The sequence below is a fragment of the Balaenoptera ricei genome, chromosome 2 (assembly GCF_028023285.1).
Source record: "Balaenoptera ricei isolate mBalRic1 chromosome 2, mBalRic1.hap2, whole genome shotgun sequence".
NCBI lineage: Eukaryota > Metazoa > Chordata > Mammalia > Artiodactyla > Balaenopteridae > Balaenoptera > Balaenoptera ricei.
This window is the reverse complement of record NC_082640.1, coordinates 162,047,722-162,062,510: the sequence shown is the minus strand read 5'-3', so window position 1 is coordinate 162,062,510 and position 14,789 is coordinate 162,047,722. Positions and strand designations below refer to the sequence as shown.

Below are 14,789 nucleotides of genomic sequence, written 5' to 3'. Positions count from 1 at the left end.
TCACTGTGAGGTCTAAATGAGACCATGATTACAAAACATACATTTACTGAGCTCTTACTATTATTATTAATGATGAGAAGAAAGTCTTCATCTGCAAAATGAGAATGACACACTGGAACTGTATTATATATGCACTTAACTCAGGTAAAGTCAATTAACATCTTGATTTAAGAGAAAGAAAAAAAAAAGGAAGGAAGTAAGGGAGCAGCGAGGGAAGCAGGGAGAGGGGAGGAGAGTTGATTTTCAAATATCTTGGTCACTAAACACAAGGCAGTAACTTCAACCAGAAATTCAGTGATGGGTTCCAAGACGGACCACACCAGATGTACCAAAAAGGAAAGGTATCCACAAAGCCATTGCACTATGCACCCGTCATGGACAACTGAAATTAAGGGAGCTCCACGGGTAATTTTGCTTATGTAGGACTCTTTACTTGCTGACCTAGAACCTAACCCCACTTAGATGCAGTGCTCTGACTCGGGGTGCGGTGAGGATGAAAAGAGATGGTCGTGGGAAGCACCTAACACCTCCCCCTGCACACAGATGGTGCTCAGTACACCTGAACGAGGAAGGTAGTGACGGCTGTAGCTGTTACTATTACTGTTGTTGCTGTTGTTAGCATGCTAGTGACGTGATTCTTCTCCCCTGCCCCCAGACTGGAGGCCTGGGGTGGTCCCGAGCCTCTGGATTGGCCAATCCCTCTGGGTTTTCTTGGAGTCTATTCCACCCTCATCCACTGTCCTCTGTCTCTAAAAGCCACTGTCCCTCCCTGTTTTCCAACCAGTGCAACAACCAGTGTCCAACTGTAAGGGCCATCCAGGGGAGGAAGCCCCCCTTCGCTCAGCAGGTACCCCTTTCCCGGTAAACACCCTTTTTAGTCTGACTATCACAGTTCGCAGGCCGATCTGCACAACCCGGACCTGGGATCACCACCCGGCTGCTGGCATCCCCGGGTGATCGCCCACAGAGCTGGAGCGATTACACTGCCGACACGGGGTGAGCGGGGATTGATGCGCCTTCTCGGGGGAGAGGCTGTGGCACAGAGGGGTCAGATGCTCGTGTGTTGTCGTCCGGATCCCAGAGTGGGAGCGGGTGAGCAGCTGCCCGTGGTGGCGGGGAGAGCCGGGTGGTAATGAAAGATAGATAGAAATGGACATCCAATTTCCCTTATCGGGCCTCTGAGCAGGAGAGGCCTGGGGCGACATTAATTAACAGATACCAATCAGCCAGCACGGGGGGTGTGTGTACGTAGGGACGTGTGGGACTGCACTGGGGGTGCGGGTCTGAAGGCAGACAGACTGGGAGGGAAGATGTAGGAGGTGGACGGGGCAAAATTAATAGACAATTGAATTGGAAGGTGGCAGAGAGGGAGGGTGAGGTAGGAGCTAGGCTTCTGGAAACGAAAGACAAAAGATTCACGAGAGGCTCACGGCTAGAAGAACATAAGCAGCACGCTCTGCCCCCTCGTTCACGCCCCACATACTTTCTGAGCACCTACTAAGTGCCAGGCCCCATGCTAGGCACCAGGGACAGAATGGCCAGCTGGAACCAGAGCCGATCCCTGCCTTCAAGAGCTCAGTCAAGAGGGAAAGCCACACCCCAAGTTACCGTGTGTCCCCAGGAGGTTACAGCTGTAAGAAGAGCTCCAGTGAGATGAAGGGCTGAGAACATGCAACGGGGGAATTTGGCCCAAATGAGAGAGTCCGGGGGACTCTGCAGAAGAGGAGACTTTGCGGCTGAGCTGAAGGGGTGTGTCTGCTCAGACCGCTGTCACTCCTGTGCCCCGGGCTCCCGGGAGCACGGGCACCAAGCCGCTCACCTTCCGAGCCCCACTGCCAAGCGCCCAGCCTGGTACAAAGGGGCCCCACAAACATTCCTGGCACAGAGGCAAGAATGGACAGATGCCACCGGGCCTCGACTCCTGGGTGACGAGAAGATGGGCCAGAAGAACATGGTTGGACCCTCTTAGTCCTCTAGACATGAGTCCGGATTTAGCTGCCTTGGCTTATCATGCCTGAGTCAGAGACAGGCCTACAGGGCAGGTCGGTGGCAGGCGGTGGGGTGGAGGGGGGGATGGAGCACCTTGGGGATGTGGGACCACCACCTGAGGGTGTCCTGAGGCCTGTGTGCACACCCCCTGCTAGGCTGGTTTGAGGAGTGACTCAGCCCCTGACTCTTCTCTTCTTCCTTGAGCTTCTTCAGAAGGAGCCAGAAATAGCTTTGAAAATCCAGGTGCACACCCCAAAGTGCTGCACAGCGGATAGAGGCTGCTTCGTTTTGTGCAAGGTCAGGGGGGAAATATTGGATATTTTCTAATATTTGAAATAGCTCAAATATTTTCTAATGTTTGACAAAAGAAACACAAGAAGGAAAAATGAGAAATAAAAATTATCTCTAGGAGAAAGGAGGGGGAGGGGATGGGGATGGAGGTGAGAGTTCTGCCTACGCGTTTTTGTCTAGTTCTGGCTTTTGAACCTGTCCGTGTTGAAGAAGTGACATTAAATCAAGCATAACATAAAAGGCATTCTCCCTTCAACCTAGCAATCTCACTGCTAGGAATTTCTCCTAGAAAGAAAAGTATGCATAAACATACAAAGATAAACGTGAAAAGGCTGTTTGTTAGATCTGTTTGTAACGACCCAAAGCAGGCGACAACCTAAATGTAACCAATGTACTATATGTACTTACTATATAAATGTAATAAAATGTAACTATTAGCTAGGTGAATGAAACAGTAGAAGCCACTAGAGAGAATAAGGAAGAACCATGAATGTGGATGTAGAAAGATACTCATTGCCCAAGAAAGATGTTAACTATTAAGGGCACAGACGCCAGAGGCAGCCCGTCTGTTGGAATCCTAGCTCTGCTGACCACTGGCTGTGACCCTGGGCATGTTTTCTGTGCCCCAGTTTCCTCATCTGTAAAATGGGAATAATAATAGTACTTACCTCATTGGGTTGTTTGGATTAAATGAGCTAACGTGTGGACCGCTTAGAACACGGCTTAGCATATAGTAAACGCTACTATTTCATATAACCAAATGAAAAAAGCAGAGTGTAAAGCAGTGTTATAGTATGAACGATGGCAGGGAGGGGACACACACACAGTGGCTATACACCTACACAAATTCCCAGAATGATGCTTAAGAAAGATGCGTATTTGGAACACATCACTTCCACCCCTCTGCCACATCTTTACTGGAAGCACATATTCTTTCTTTTATTAAACCCAAACAAAGGAGCTGATGCACTCCTCCCTGCCCTTCAGCAATGCACCCTTCACTTCTGCGTTCCTGTGCTGGGCTGGGTCTCCTCCATCAGGTGATCAGCAATTCTGGGGCAGAGGGGCCGCTGGGAGAGGCTACGTGTGGCCCGTGCCCCTGGGGCTCTCCCAGCTGGCTGCCCACTCCCACCTCTCCCACCTTGAGCTCTGCTGCCCCCGGAAAGTTGCTTTATCTGTACCAACTGATCTAATAACATTCAGGCTCTTTCCAAGCCCCCATCCCCCAGTGATTTGACAGCATGAGCTTCTAGAATTTAAAAAAAAAAAAAAAAAAAAAGAGCACATAATTTGTGGCAAGTGGAGTTCATAATCTGTTAATTTATTATCGTTTCTGTCGACCTGGAGGGCCATTAGCAGAGGTAATAAAGGGAGATGTAATTATAGGATCTGAGGCCACTCCAGACACAGCTGCTGTCACTCGGCAGCCCATATTTCATCGGCCGCTGGTGTTCTTCTCTCCCCAGTGTGAGCCAGACGGTGGCTTCCTGGTAGCAGGGTCTCTGAGGGGCCCTCCGCTAGGAGGCCTCCGGGGGGGGGGGGTCCCCTGCAGAGGCCGTGCACATGTCAGCTCTGGGCTGGGCAGGGCCAGCCGAGGAGGCTGTCCTGGCTGGGGCACCCTCGGGGCTGCCTGGGCTGGAAGGATAACACCTAATAACATCTGCAGGCTGCAATTCATCAAGTGATGCCCACCGCCTGTGAATGTTCGCTGCCTCTGGTTCTAATCTCTCGCTCATGGGGAAAAGAGGTGGACACTCTAAAGACTTGGGCTTGTTCTCTGGGCAGCCCAATAGTTGGAAAATTCAACGCAAGGGAAAAGCCTATGTTGGGATGGGCAACTTCAGACTGACTCAAACCAAAGAGTGGCTGCTGTTCCGGGGGAACCACAAGCAGCCCCAGCTTTCCCACGGAACTCACCCTTGCAAAAGTGTCCTGTGTGTTCAGTAATATGGGGAAAAGGGAGGGGAGTGCTGGGAATGAGTTCGCACTCAAATGAGCCTTCCTTCCGGCTAAGCTGGCCACTCAGTGCCTGCATGAATATGTCCGCTTCTGTGCACAGCACTGAATGTCCCCCTGGACTTTTCCTCCATGGCCACTTGCCCATCAATCCTGAAGGCCTAACTCCTGTTCTACTCTCTCCCCCGAAGCCCGTGGCATCCCTCCTGCCTCTGCACTCCATCTTGTGGTTCTTCTTGCTGCATTCTAACTAAGCATCTGCCTTCTCACGTGTGAGATACAGGAGGTGGGAAATGGGTGGGTAGAGAGGAAACAAGATTGGCTGTGGGGGGGATAACTGTTGAAGCAGGGTAATGGGGAGGTTCATCATACTCTTTGGTCTACCTTTGTTTGAAATTTTCCATGAAAAACTTTTTTGGTTTTTTTTTTTTTTAATTATCTAACTTATTCCCAAATGAGACCCTTAGGGCAGCAATTAATCTAATTCTTTAGACGGGCCACAGCTCCTAGGAAGAGAGCTTACATACAGTTAATGCTCAATAAGTGCATGCAAAAGCAAGTAGGAAGCACCCTCTGTGTGCCAGGCTCTGGATTAGACGATACTGAGGCATGAAATGTGGTATCCTGCGCTTAATTCAGGGCAGTGGCTTGGGATCCTCTCCAGAGCTCTAACCTGAGCCGTCTTAAGAAGCCACTCCTTCTGTCTGTCCAGGGACCAAGATGGACAGTTGCTGACACAAGTCCCAGGGTGGGGCCCTGGCTTGTATCCTCCCTACTCAACCTGCCCTCTTTCTCATTTTCTTTCTCATTCTCTTACCAGGTCTTCAGATAAGTTTTCCATCTAATCTGAGATGGGATTAAGTCAATTAGTTTAACTATATCAGGCACTTGATTATGTCATCACCCTTAATATGAGGTTTACATGCAGTAGCAGGAGACCCTATTAATTAATTTTACCTTAAACACTAGAAGGTCAGGCCCAAATAATTCAGCATGCAAATGTATGCAAAATAGGCAAATTAGCATTTGAGACAGACAAATGAGCCCCTATGTTTATTTTATTTTTTAAGCAAAAAGAATTCAGCTTTGGACAAGGAGAAATGATGATGTGAAAGGAGGCTTTTAATACTATTAGCAACGACAACGACCATGGTCACAGCCTCCGCCATTTATCAGGTTCCAGCTCTGTGCGGGGCCTGGGCTAAGCGAGCCAGTTCCTCCCAGCAACCCAGTGAGGGAGGCTCTACTACTCACAGGTGGGGACCCTGACGCACAGAAAAACGAAGCATCTCGCACAGAGCCAGTAAGGACAGAGCTGGGATGAGAGGCCAGGTCTGCCTGAATCCAAAGTCTGTGCCCTCGGCAACCATTCTGCTCTGCCCACTGCCCTCTTGGTTGGGCACAGACGGGAGGTGGAGCTGGGAGGTGAGACGGAAAATGGGTGCAAGGGAGGCACTGCCTCCTGGTTCTACTCTACCCCCTGGGGGTTACTGTGGGCACGAGGTGGTAGAAGAAGCAGGCAGTGACCCACGGGCCCGCCAGGAGCCACTCCTGAGCCGCGGCTGCGATGCAGTACCTGCTCAGCCTGGAAGAGGAGTGTAGGATGGGAAGGGGGTGTGTGCAGGGGGAGCTGTGCCTAACTTGGCCCTGGGTTAGTGGAGCAATCCAGGCTGAGGTGTCTTAAGCAGTGGCCTGACCCCACATTGGTGCTGAATCAGCGCAGGGCAGATTCAAAAACTACTGAGTGTGTAATCCCAAGAGGCTGAGCTCCTTAGTAAGGGCGCTCCAGCCCAGATCCCCAGGGAGCCCACCCGTGAGTCAGGGAGTCCCTGTGGAAGGAATTCTAGGCTTCTTGCCAGCTAAGTGACACCAGCACCCCTCTGAGCAGTTGTCCGCAGGAAGGCTCCTTCCTGTAAGCTGTGCCCATAACATCTTATATAAGGACTTTTTGACTTGCCCCAATCAACCGTGGGCCTTGGCATCTAAAGTTTCGGACACCTTTGCTACATAACCATGCATGCTGTATTCATCTTTCAGAGCCGGTGGCAAACACAGAAAGGATCTACAGACAGGAAGATAAACTGTCCCACATTACAAAGCTAGGAAGAATCTGAGTCCATGGTAGGTCACTGCCAGAGAAGAACAGGACGTCTCCCCGACACTGTGAGCCAAGCTGTTAGAACCGCAAAGGAATAAACTGCACAGACTTTAGAAAGCTCCCCAAGAAGGGTGTAATGCAGAATATGTGGGTATCAGAGTCTACAAAAACAAATTAAAAATCAGCTCCCTCCCTTCATCCAGAATGAAAAAGACTGAAAGAGGGGTTTGGGGCCACATGCAATGAAGAGAAGTCCGGACCACCCAAAACATGTTCGTAACATGTACTTTTCATGCCAGAAATGATCTTAAAGTCATAGAATCCAAACTAAGAGACAGGCCTCCCTTAAGATCAGGCAAATGGCAAGAGCGAGCACGCAGCTGATGTCAGGATGTGCCAAAGCATCATACACACGCTCGCATTTCATCCCCACGTCAAAGCCCATGAAGGAGGTACTGCTGGTATTTCCTGTTTGCAGAGAGGTCCGGCGACCTGCCTTGGGTTACACAGCTAGCAAGTTGCAGACCCAGAACCTGAATCCCAATCTGATTCCAAAGCGCATGTTCTTAACCATTCCACTTCACCTGCCTCTAATAGGAAACAAGAGAGTCAATCCCTCTTCTGTGTTGTTTTCCAGTATATTTCCAATAAGATTTAGGATAAAACCCTGTTCTTTGTTTGGCCTTTAAGGATTCAAAGAACTTGCTCTGATTATTACCTATTGTAGAAGCAATCATACCCCTGCATAATCCGTTCTGAAGAGCCCCCAGCAGTTCAGGAACAACACTGGACCTTCCAAACAACTGCTCACCTCCAATCCCACAAAGAGAGAAAGGAGGCCAGAGAAAAGTAGTCTTGCCAAGATTCCACAGGGCTCCTGGGTCATGGGCTCCCATGCATAAGAACCAGAGCCACGGGGAGCGCGGCTGTGAGTCTCTGACTACACCCTCCCCCAGCCCTATGGGACTCACCTGGGATGTGCTTGGCCCAGCCAATAATGACCACGAGCTCCCTGTCTGCCAGATCACAGAGAGTGGTCAGAGCCTTGATGTCGCCCTCTGGCATGCCAGGGGGTGGCATGGCGTAGAGTTTGTCCGGCTCAGCCACCAGCAGGTAGGAGACGATTTTAGTCACTGCAACAACAAAAGGGAGAATGTAAATGCCTGGGAAAAGAGGAAAGGGGCCAAGGTGGAACCCGAGATGGCTCAGGAAGAAAAGTCGGGTTCCAAGGAGCCCCAGGAAGCTCAAACATGGCTAAAAACCCCCTCCATTCCTCCCTCCCTCCCTTCCTTCCTTCCTTCCTTTCCTCCTTCCCTCCCTTTCCTCCCTCCCTCCCTCTTTCTTTCTTTCTTTCTCTTTCTCTCCCTCTCTCTTTCTTTCTTTCCTTCTATTTTATTGATGATAGTTGATTTACGATGTGTTAATTTCTGCTATACAGCAAAGTGACTCAGTTATACATATATACATTCTTTTTTATATTCTTTTCCATTATGGTTTATCCCAGAACATTGACTATAGTTCCCTGTGCTCTACAGTAGGACCTTGTTGTCCATCCATTCTATATGTAATAGTTTGCATCTGCTAACTCCAAACTCCCAGTCCATCCCTTCCCTACCACCCCCCTCCCTTTCTGGCTCCACAGAGTTGCTGGCAGTGATGATTTGGGCTCTTGGGAAATATCCCAACAAGGGAAGTTGCCTGGTGAATTCTCTTGAGAGGAACCTGATTCGAGTGGGAGGTGAGGGGACATGTTCTGGATGCTGGGCCCGTGCTTTCTTAGGATCATGCTGCATTTGGAGCTACATTCTGTGAATGCCATAGGAAAGGTGCTCTGAATGAAGCCTGAAGTACCCGATACCAATGCCAGACACTGATGCCCCTCCCCGTGACCCTCAGTGCCCCATAACCCAGCAGTGTGAAGATGGCATTTCCCCAAGGGGACGCCAGATGTTCCAGGAACAGATGCTGGCAAGAGGGGCAGGGACTGCCCTGAACTCACATGGCTTTTTAGCAGGAGGAGAAATCTGTAAGCTCAGGTACGGGCTGCTCTCTGAGTCCAGCCGTCGCTTGTATTTCTGGCGGCCTCCACGCACTCGGTCAAGGCGCACACCTTTTGGGGAGGAAAGGGAGAAGGTCTCAGAGTTGTTCGGCATCACCAGGGGTGTTAGCGCTGACTTTGGAATTTCAGCAATGGCTAAATCTTCAGGGCTACGCCCCGATCGATGGCTTTTTTTACAGCTGCCACGTGGCCAGCCTCAGGCCAGGTGGCTGGACAATCCTAAGATAATTGTCTTCACAGTAATGGCCCACCCCGGTTGCCCTAGGCCTGGCCCTGCCTCTCTGGAGTCAACATCCTCCTGAAATCCATCACAAGCAACCTTCAGCTCTTGATTCTTTCTGTCTCCAAAAGACAAAGCACAACAAACACGCTCCTCCAACGGCTGGGGAAAGAAGACACGTCGTTTTAGATCTTCTGTGAATCCAGGCTGGACTGAGTTAGCTTACCAAGAGAGGAAAGGAATCCCTGCCACGGGCGGCCCCTCCAAAGAGCTATAGCAAAGATCTGCAAACTTCTCACATAAGAAGCATCTAGATGGGCACTCGTTACAAATGTCAATTTCTGGATCCCTCCCTCAGAGATTCCAGGATTCAGTTCCGTCTGTCTATACAAACGCCCCACGGGATGAGGATGCTGGCTGTCCTGGCCACACCAGGAACACCAGTGCCCGGAAGGCTCTCAACAGCAGGTACAAAAGCAGCTGTGGCCATTCCACACTGACATCCATTTCCAGGAGTGAGGCCCTATCCTAGGGAGACAGACCCTTTATTGTCACTGGGTCCACACCACCTTCAAGAGTCCTGCCCACCCACAGCTCCTGCTGTCTGGACAGAGCTGTTGGTACCATTTGACAACCCCACCAGCAGGCAGGGCGGACAGGACCTCCAGGGGGCTCCTCACCCAAGGGCACACAAGCCTGTGTGTGGCCACCAACCTATGTGACCTGACATGAAAAGATGGATGGGACCCGTCGACTGAGCTCCAAGTGAGAACACACACAGAAAGCAGAGCGGCTCTCCTTTCCTTACCATGAAATGGACCTTGACTAAAACACATAAGAAGTCAGAGAGAGAGCCAGAGTCCCCAGAGGGAGCAAGCTCGGTGGCTTCAACTCCTCCTCCTTTCCCCAAAGGTCAACAGCATCATGGGCACAGAGCCCCAGTCCGGTGATCTTCGGGGCCCTGTCTTTCCCCGGCACTTCCTCCTGCCGGTCCTACCTTCTTCCATCTTCCTAGCCCACGGGGGAGCTCGGAGGGCCGGGAGGATGCTGTAAGCACACCCAGCCAGGCTGCCTGAGGGGACTGTCTTTTGGGGGCCAGTCAATGCTCGGCATTTCATCAGCAGTGTCCTTTTTACCCCACAGCCTGGCACTTTTGTATTTGATGCTGAACATGGCTGTAGTGAACTTTTTTCCCCAGGAAAGGGTCTACCCAGCCTCCCACCCCTACTTCCTATTTCAAGGCAATTCCCCTGTTGTGAGTCATCTCACTGGGGAGGGTAGCAGTAGTGCTCTCAGCCGCAGGGGTGTGGGCAGCCCTGGGCCAGACTCTCCTGATTACTGCATCTCCCGTGCCTGGGCTCTCCGGGGCTTCCCTTGGTCCTTGTCTGGCTAAGTGTGGTCCTTGAGCCTCCTGACGGGCTTGCGATGAACTCCCCTTCTGCTTCAAGGGTCAGAATGGGTTGCAACTGACCACCTCTATAGTGGGTTCTCTGGGACAAGACACTGAGATAAGGACATGAATGTAGGCAGTTTATTTTGGAGGCGTTCTCAGGAAGAAAGTCAATAATGACCACAGCTTCCTAGCGGATGCGGCTGTATAATCCACTTCCATCAGTACCTCGGACCTTGAAGGGGCAGCCGAATCCCATCCAGCACAAGACCAAACCCACGTGCTGATGGGACTCTGGCTCACCCCTCCTGGCCCCTTCTGTGAGGGTAGAAGGAGCAGGCACATAAGGGCAGGAAGGAGGACAGTTCCTCTCTTTGGGGAAAAGGTTTTTGGGGAGAAGTTCCCTGTTTGGAAGAGTTTTCTTGACCCCATCCTGTGACACAGCCACAAAGCAGCTCAGCCCTGCCTACTACACCTGAGGCAAGTCAAACCCTCCACCAAGCTTCTCCCCCTGGAAAGCTGGCAAGACCAAGGTGAAAATGCCAAGCGTCAGGCATAAAGGACCGTGAGGACCCCAGTTTCCTGAGCACCTACTATGTGCCAGGCAGGGTCTGCCTTGGAGTCCAAGATGAGCACCTTCCCCACTTCACTGACTTTGTCTGCTAGATGCCAGTCTCATGAGCTTCCCCCTCCCACCCAGGCTGCCTGATCCCAGACAGATGTCAGCAGGAGAGTGAACTGCTCCACAAAAGTGAAAAGAGGCGCCCATCCTTCAGCAAGGCGAGAAGATGGGCAGATGCCACCTCTGTCGCGGCCTCCCTGTGGAATACTCTCTGTCCTGATACAGGGCGTGGCTCTCCGTGGGTGTTCAAGAAAGTCTTGACACATACAGGAATGGATATGCCTCCACCCAGGCTGGGTGCTTCTTCCTGGGCTCCAATAACACACTGGGCTTCCCCTAACGACTAGGTGCCCCTTACAGCCAGAGGCTGCTCACCATCCTACTCCAAGGACTGTGTGGCACCCAATGTGCCACGTGGGTGCTTAGAAAATGTGAGCTATTACTCTGACCATCACTGTCATCATTATTATTGCTCTTCCCCTGTGCTGCGTACAACCCTCCGGTAAGTCACATTGATAGTGATAATGACAACAGCCTAACTTATGGAGGACTTTCTGTATGCGTTGCCCTATTTAAACCACAGCATATAAAGCAGGTGCTATTATCCCCATTTTACAAACAAGAAAAAATGAGGCTCACAGAGATTTAGCAATTTGCCCAATAAATGAGCCAATATCCAAGCTCTTTGCCATTCCGGGGTATGACTCCCCAGGGCACAGCAGGTATAAACTCTCTAAATTTTCTCCACCAGATCTTTATAGCAAAATGGTCAATAGCTCCAATCAATAAGTGTATCAATTAACAGGTTATTCTGTTTAAAAAAAAAAAAAAAAGAAGCCTGTTGTGTTTGATTATGCACAAATTGATGCCTGGTATGAGGTGTGTTTGTTCTCCTTGCTTCCTGTCTGCTTCCCAAGTCCTACTCTGAGCACAAACCCAAGTCACTCAAGCCCACGGGGTCCAGTGATCAAGGTCCCTTATGAGTTGCATGGCCTTAGCCAAGCTGGTCTAGGGCCCAGGTCTGCCCCATTTTCTGAGTTCTCCCTTCCCCCCTACACTGCCCCACAGTCAGGGTTTATGAAAGACCATTTAGGGTAGAGGGGTCCTGGGGCATAGACCCAGGCTGGGGTTGGACAGATGGGCCCCCATCTAAGTGACCTACCCATACCATCAAAGGTACCCTTGAAGGCCCAGTTCAACTATTATCTCTACCGGGAAACCTTTCCAGACTCCCCTGGCAGAGCTGGCCACGCCATTCTTGGGCTCCCTTTGTTCTTTCTCTATACAGCAACCGTGGTCAAAACAACTCTTCACCGTCATACACTATGTGCCCATCTCCCTGGTGGACGGTGGGCAACTCCTGGACAGGACTTCCATTTATCGTTGCAGCCCAAGCTCAGCACACAGCCTGCGGTCAGTACTCAAGTGTCTGAGTAAAATGACATGCCCAGTTAAAATGAAGCTCTTCAGAGTTAAGAAACGAAAGAATATCAGGGTCTGATCCTTGCCCCAGCTTCCATTTGTCTCTCCAGCCTCCAGAAATTCACTCTCTCAAGGCAGCCTATTCCTCATGAAACTTTCTCCTTGTACTGAGCTAAATTCTTTCTCCAGATCACTCCTTACCCTGCATCCCATCCAACAAGACCACCTCCCTTCCATAAGACAACCCTTTATGGACTTGAACATCCTTGGGCATCCACCTTCTATGCTCAAGTACCCTTTATGTTCTACATTTGTACAGTGTTTTAGGCCAGCCTCCTCCTCGCCTTCCACACATTTGTCTGTACTGATGCGACCTGATGCGAGAAAGGTCAGCCCCTCAAGGGCAGAGACAGCGGACAGAGGTCTGAATTCCTTTGCACTCCGCCTAAACAGACATTGGTCTATGTTTATACTTATTATCTGCCAATGTGTGTTTTTTTGGGGACTTCCCTGGTGGCACAGTGGTTAAGAATCCGCCTGCCAGTGCAGGGGACACAGGTTCGAGCCCTGGTCCTGGAAGATCCCACATGCCACGGAACAACCAAACCCGTGCGCCACAACTACTGAGCCTCTGCTCTAGCTCCCACGAGCCACAACTACTGAGCCTGTGTGCCACAACTACTGAAGCCCGTGTGTCTAGAGCCCGTGCTCCACAACAAGAGAAGCCACCGCAATGAAAAGCCTGCACACTGCAGCAAAGAGTAGCCCCTGCTTGTCACAACTAGAGAAAGCCGTGCGCAGCAACAAAGACCCTAAGCAGCCAAAAATAAATAAATAAAATAAATAAATTTATCAAAAAAAAAAAAAAAAAAGAAGCAGCCCCTCCCCAAGAGGTAATACAGCAAGATGTTGTATCATGAATCCTTTAGAAGTGGATCACCAAATACTAACAGTTGGATCTGGCAGACATTATTAGTTTCCTACCCAATTTCATTCCATTCCCCCTCTTCCATGTTAACAGAGACTGGATTTTCTTCATAGGCACATAGGGCTTTCTTCATAGAGAGCCCTAGCCAGTCCCAGCATTCCTGTTCCCCACTTTCCCTGGTAACCAAGGCTGATCATATGACCTGGTTCTGGCCAATGGGATGTAAGGTGAAGTCCATGGTGGGGGCTTCTGGGAATCGTTTTGCTTTTCTGACAAAAGAGACAGACATGGTTGGTGCAGCTCTTTTTGCCTTTCTTCTGCCCTGACCTGGAAGATGAAGCCTAGAGCTGTGGCAACCACCTTGTAACAATGAGGCAGCCATGTGAGGACACCAAAGAACACCAGAGAAGAAAGGCAGAGCCTGAGCCCTTGATGCTGTGGCTGAGAAGCATGTGCAATTGCCCATTTCTGGTCTTCTTAGGTGGGGCAATCAATCTCATTTATCGATGCTTAAGTCACTAGCAGTCGAGTTCTCTGTAACTTGCAGCAGAAAGCAATTTTCGCTGATAAAATGGGCAATTACTTTTTAAATTAGGATGCTTAAGTCTTACAAACAGCAAATGGAAAAAAATAAAGGTGGGGACTTGAACCTGAAATAAGAGTTGCCTTATTGTTTGTGTTCTTATATTAGTGAAATATCTAAAAAAGTAGGCTCAGGGAGCATATTAAAATACTAATTAACTTACAATTGCTGTCCAGGATTATTAGATTATATCATCTTATTGATACTTTCTGAATTTAAAAAAGTATCAATAATATTCCCATGTAAAGTATACCAGAGCCCCAAATACTATAATAAGTACTTATCCTTTGTTTTAGCTACAGTTCAACACTGTTTCATCTTTTAACATGTGCAGGCCAAAATTTAAGTATTCATAAGTGTGTCATGAATACGTAGTGAGTGCTCAATAAATGTTAGCCAATATAATTATTATTAAAAATATCAATACTTCACCCTTGAAACTGTTCCATATCTTGACTGTATCAAAGCAAATATTCTGGCTGTGATATTGTACTATAGTTTAGCAAGATGTTACCATTGGGAGTAACTGGGTGAAGGGTACATGACATCTCTCTGTATTATTTCTTACAACTGCATATGAATCTACAATTATATCAAAATTTAAAAGGTTAATTAAAAATTTGTTTAACTACTTGTGGAAATGTAACCCAGCGATTCCACTCCTAGGTCTATACTCAAAAGAATTGAAATCAGGACCTCAAACAGATACTCATCTGCAAATGTTCATGGCGGTATTATTCACAATAGCCGAAAGGTAGAAGCAACCCAAGTATCCTTTCTTTTTTTTTCAAAGGTCCTTTTTAAATTAAAAAAATTTTTTTTAATTTTAAGTTTTTTTTGGCTGAGCTGTGTGGCTTGTGGGATCTTAGTTCCCCGACCAGGGATCGAACCCAGGCCCTGGCAGTGAAAGTGCTGAGTCCTAACCACTGGACCGCCAGGGAATTCCCCAACCTAAGTATCCATCAACACACAATGTGGAATTATACGTACAATGGAATATTATTCAGTCATGAAAAAAAGAATGAAGTTCTGATACATGCTATGGCATGGATGAACCTTGAAAACATTATGCTAAGTGAAATAAGCCAGACACAAAAGGAGAGATGTTGTAGGATTTCATTTATAAGAAATAACTCAAATAGACAGAAAGTAGATTGGAGGATCCCAGGGGCTGGGGGTAGGGGAGAAAGGGGAGTTATAGTATAGTTTCTATTTGGGATGATGAAGAAGT

The 14,789-nt window shown here is 49.1% G+C and overlaps 1 protein-coding gene across 5 annotated transcripts in view; it reads right to left on the bottom strand.

Moving 5' to 3' along the window:
- ESRRB (estrogen related receptor beta) overlaps positions 1-14,789 on the bottom strand; it is a 174,318-nt gene that overhangs the window by 10,817 nt on the left and 148,712 nt on the right. For all 5 annotated transcript variants that reach the window (XM_059914724.1, XM_059914723.1, XM_059914726.1 and 2 more), the window contains 2 exons: positions 8,334-8,444; positions 7,306-7,467 (listed from right to left, as the gene is read on the bottom strand). In XM_059914724.1, the coding sequence (XP_059770707.1) occupies positions 7,306-7,467; positions 8,334-8,444 (273 nt within the window). The remainder of the gene's footprint in view (positions 1-7,305; positions 7,468-8,333; positions 8,445-14,789) is intronic.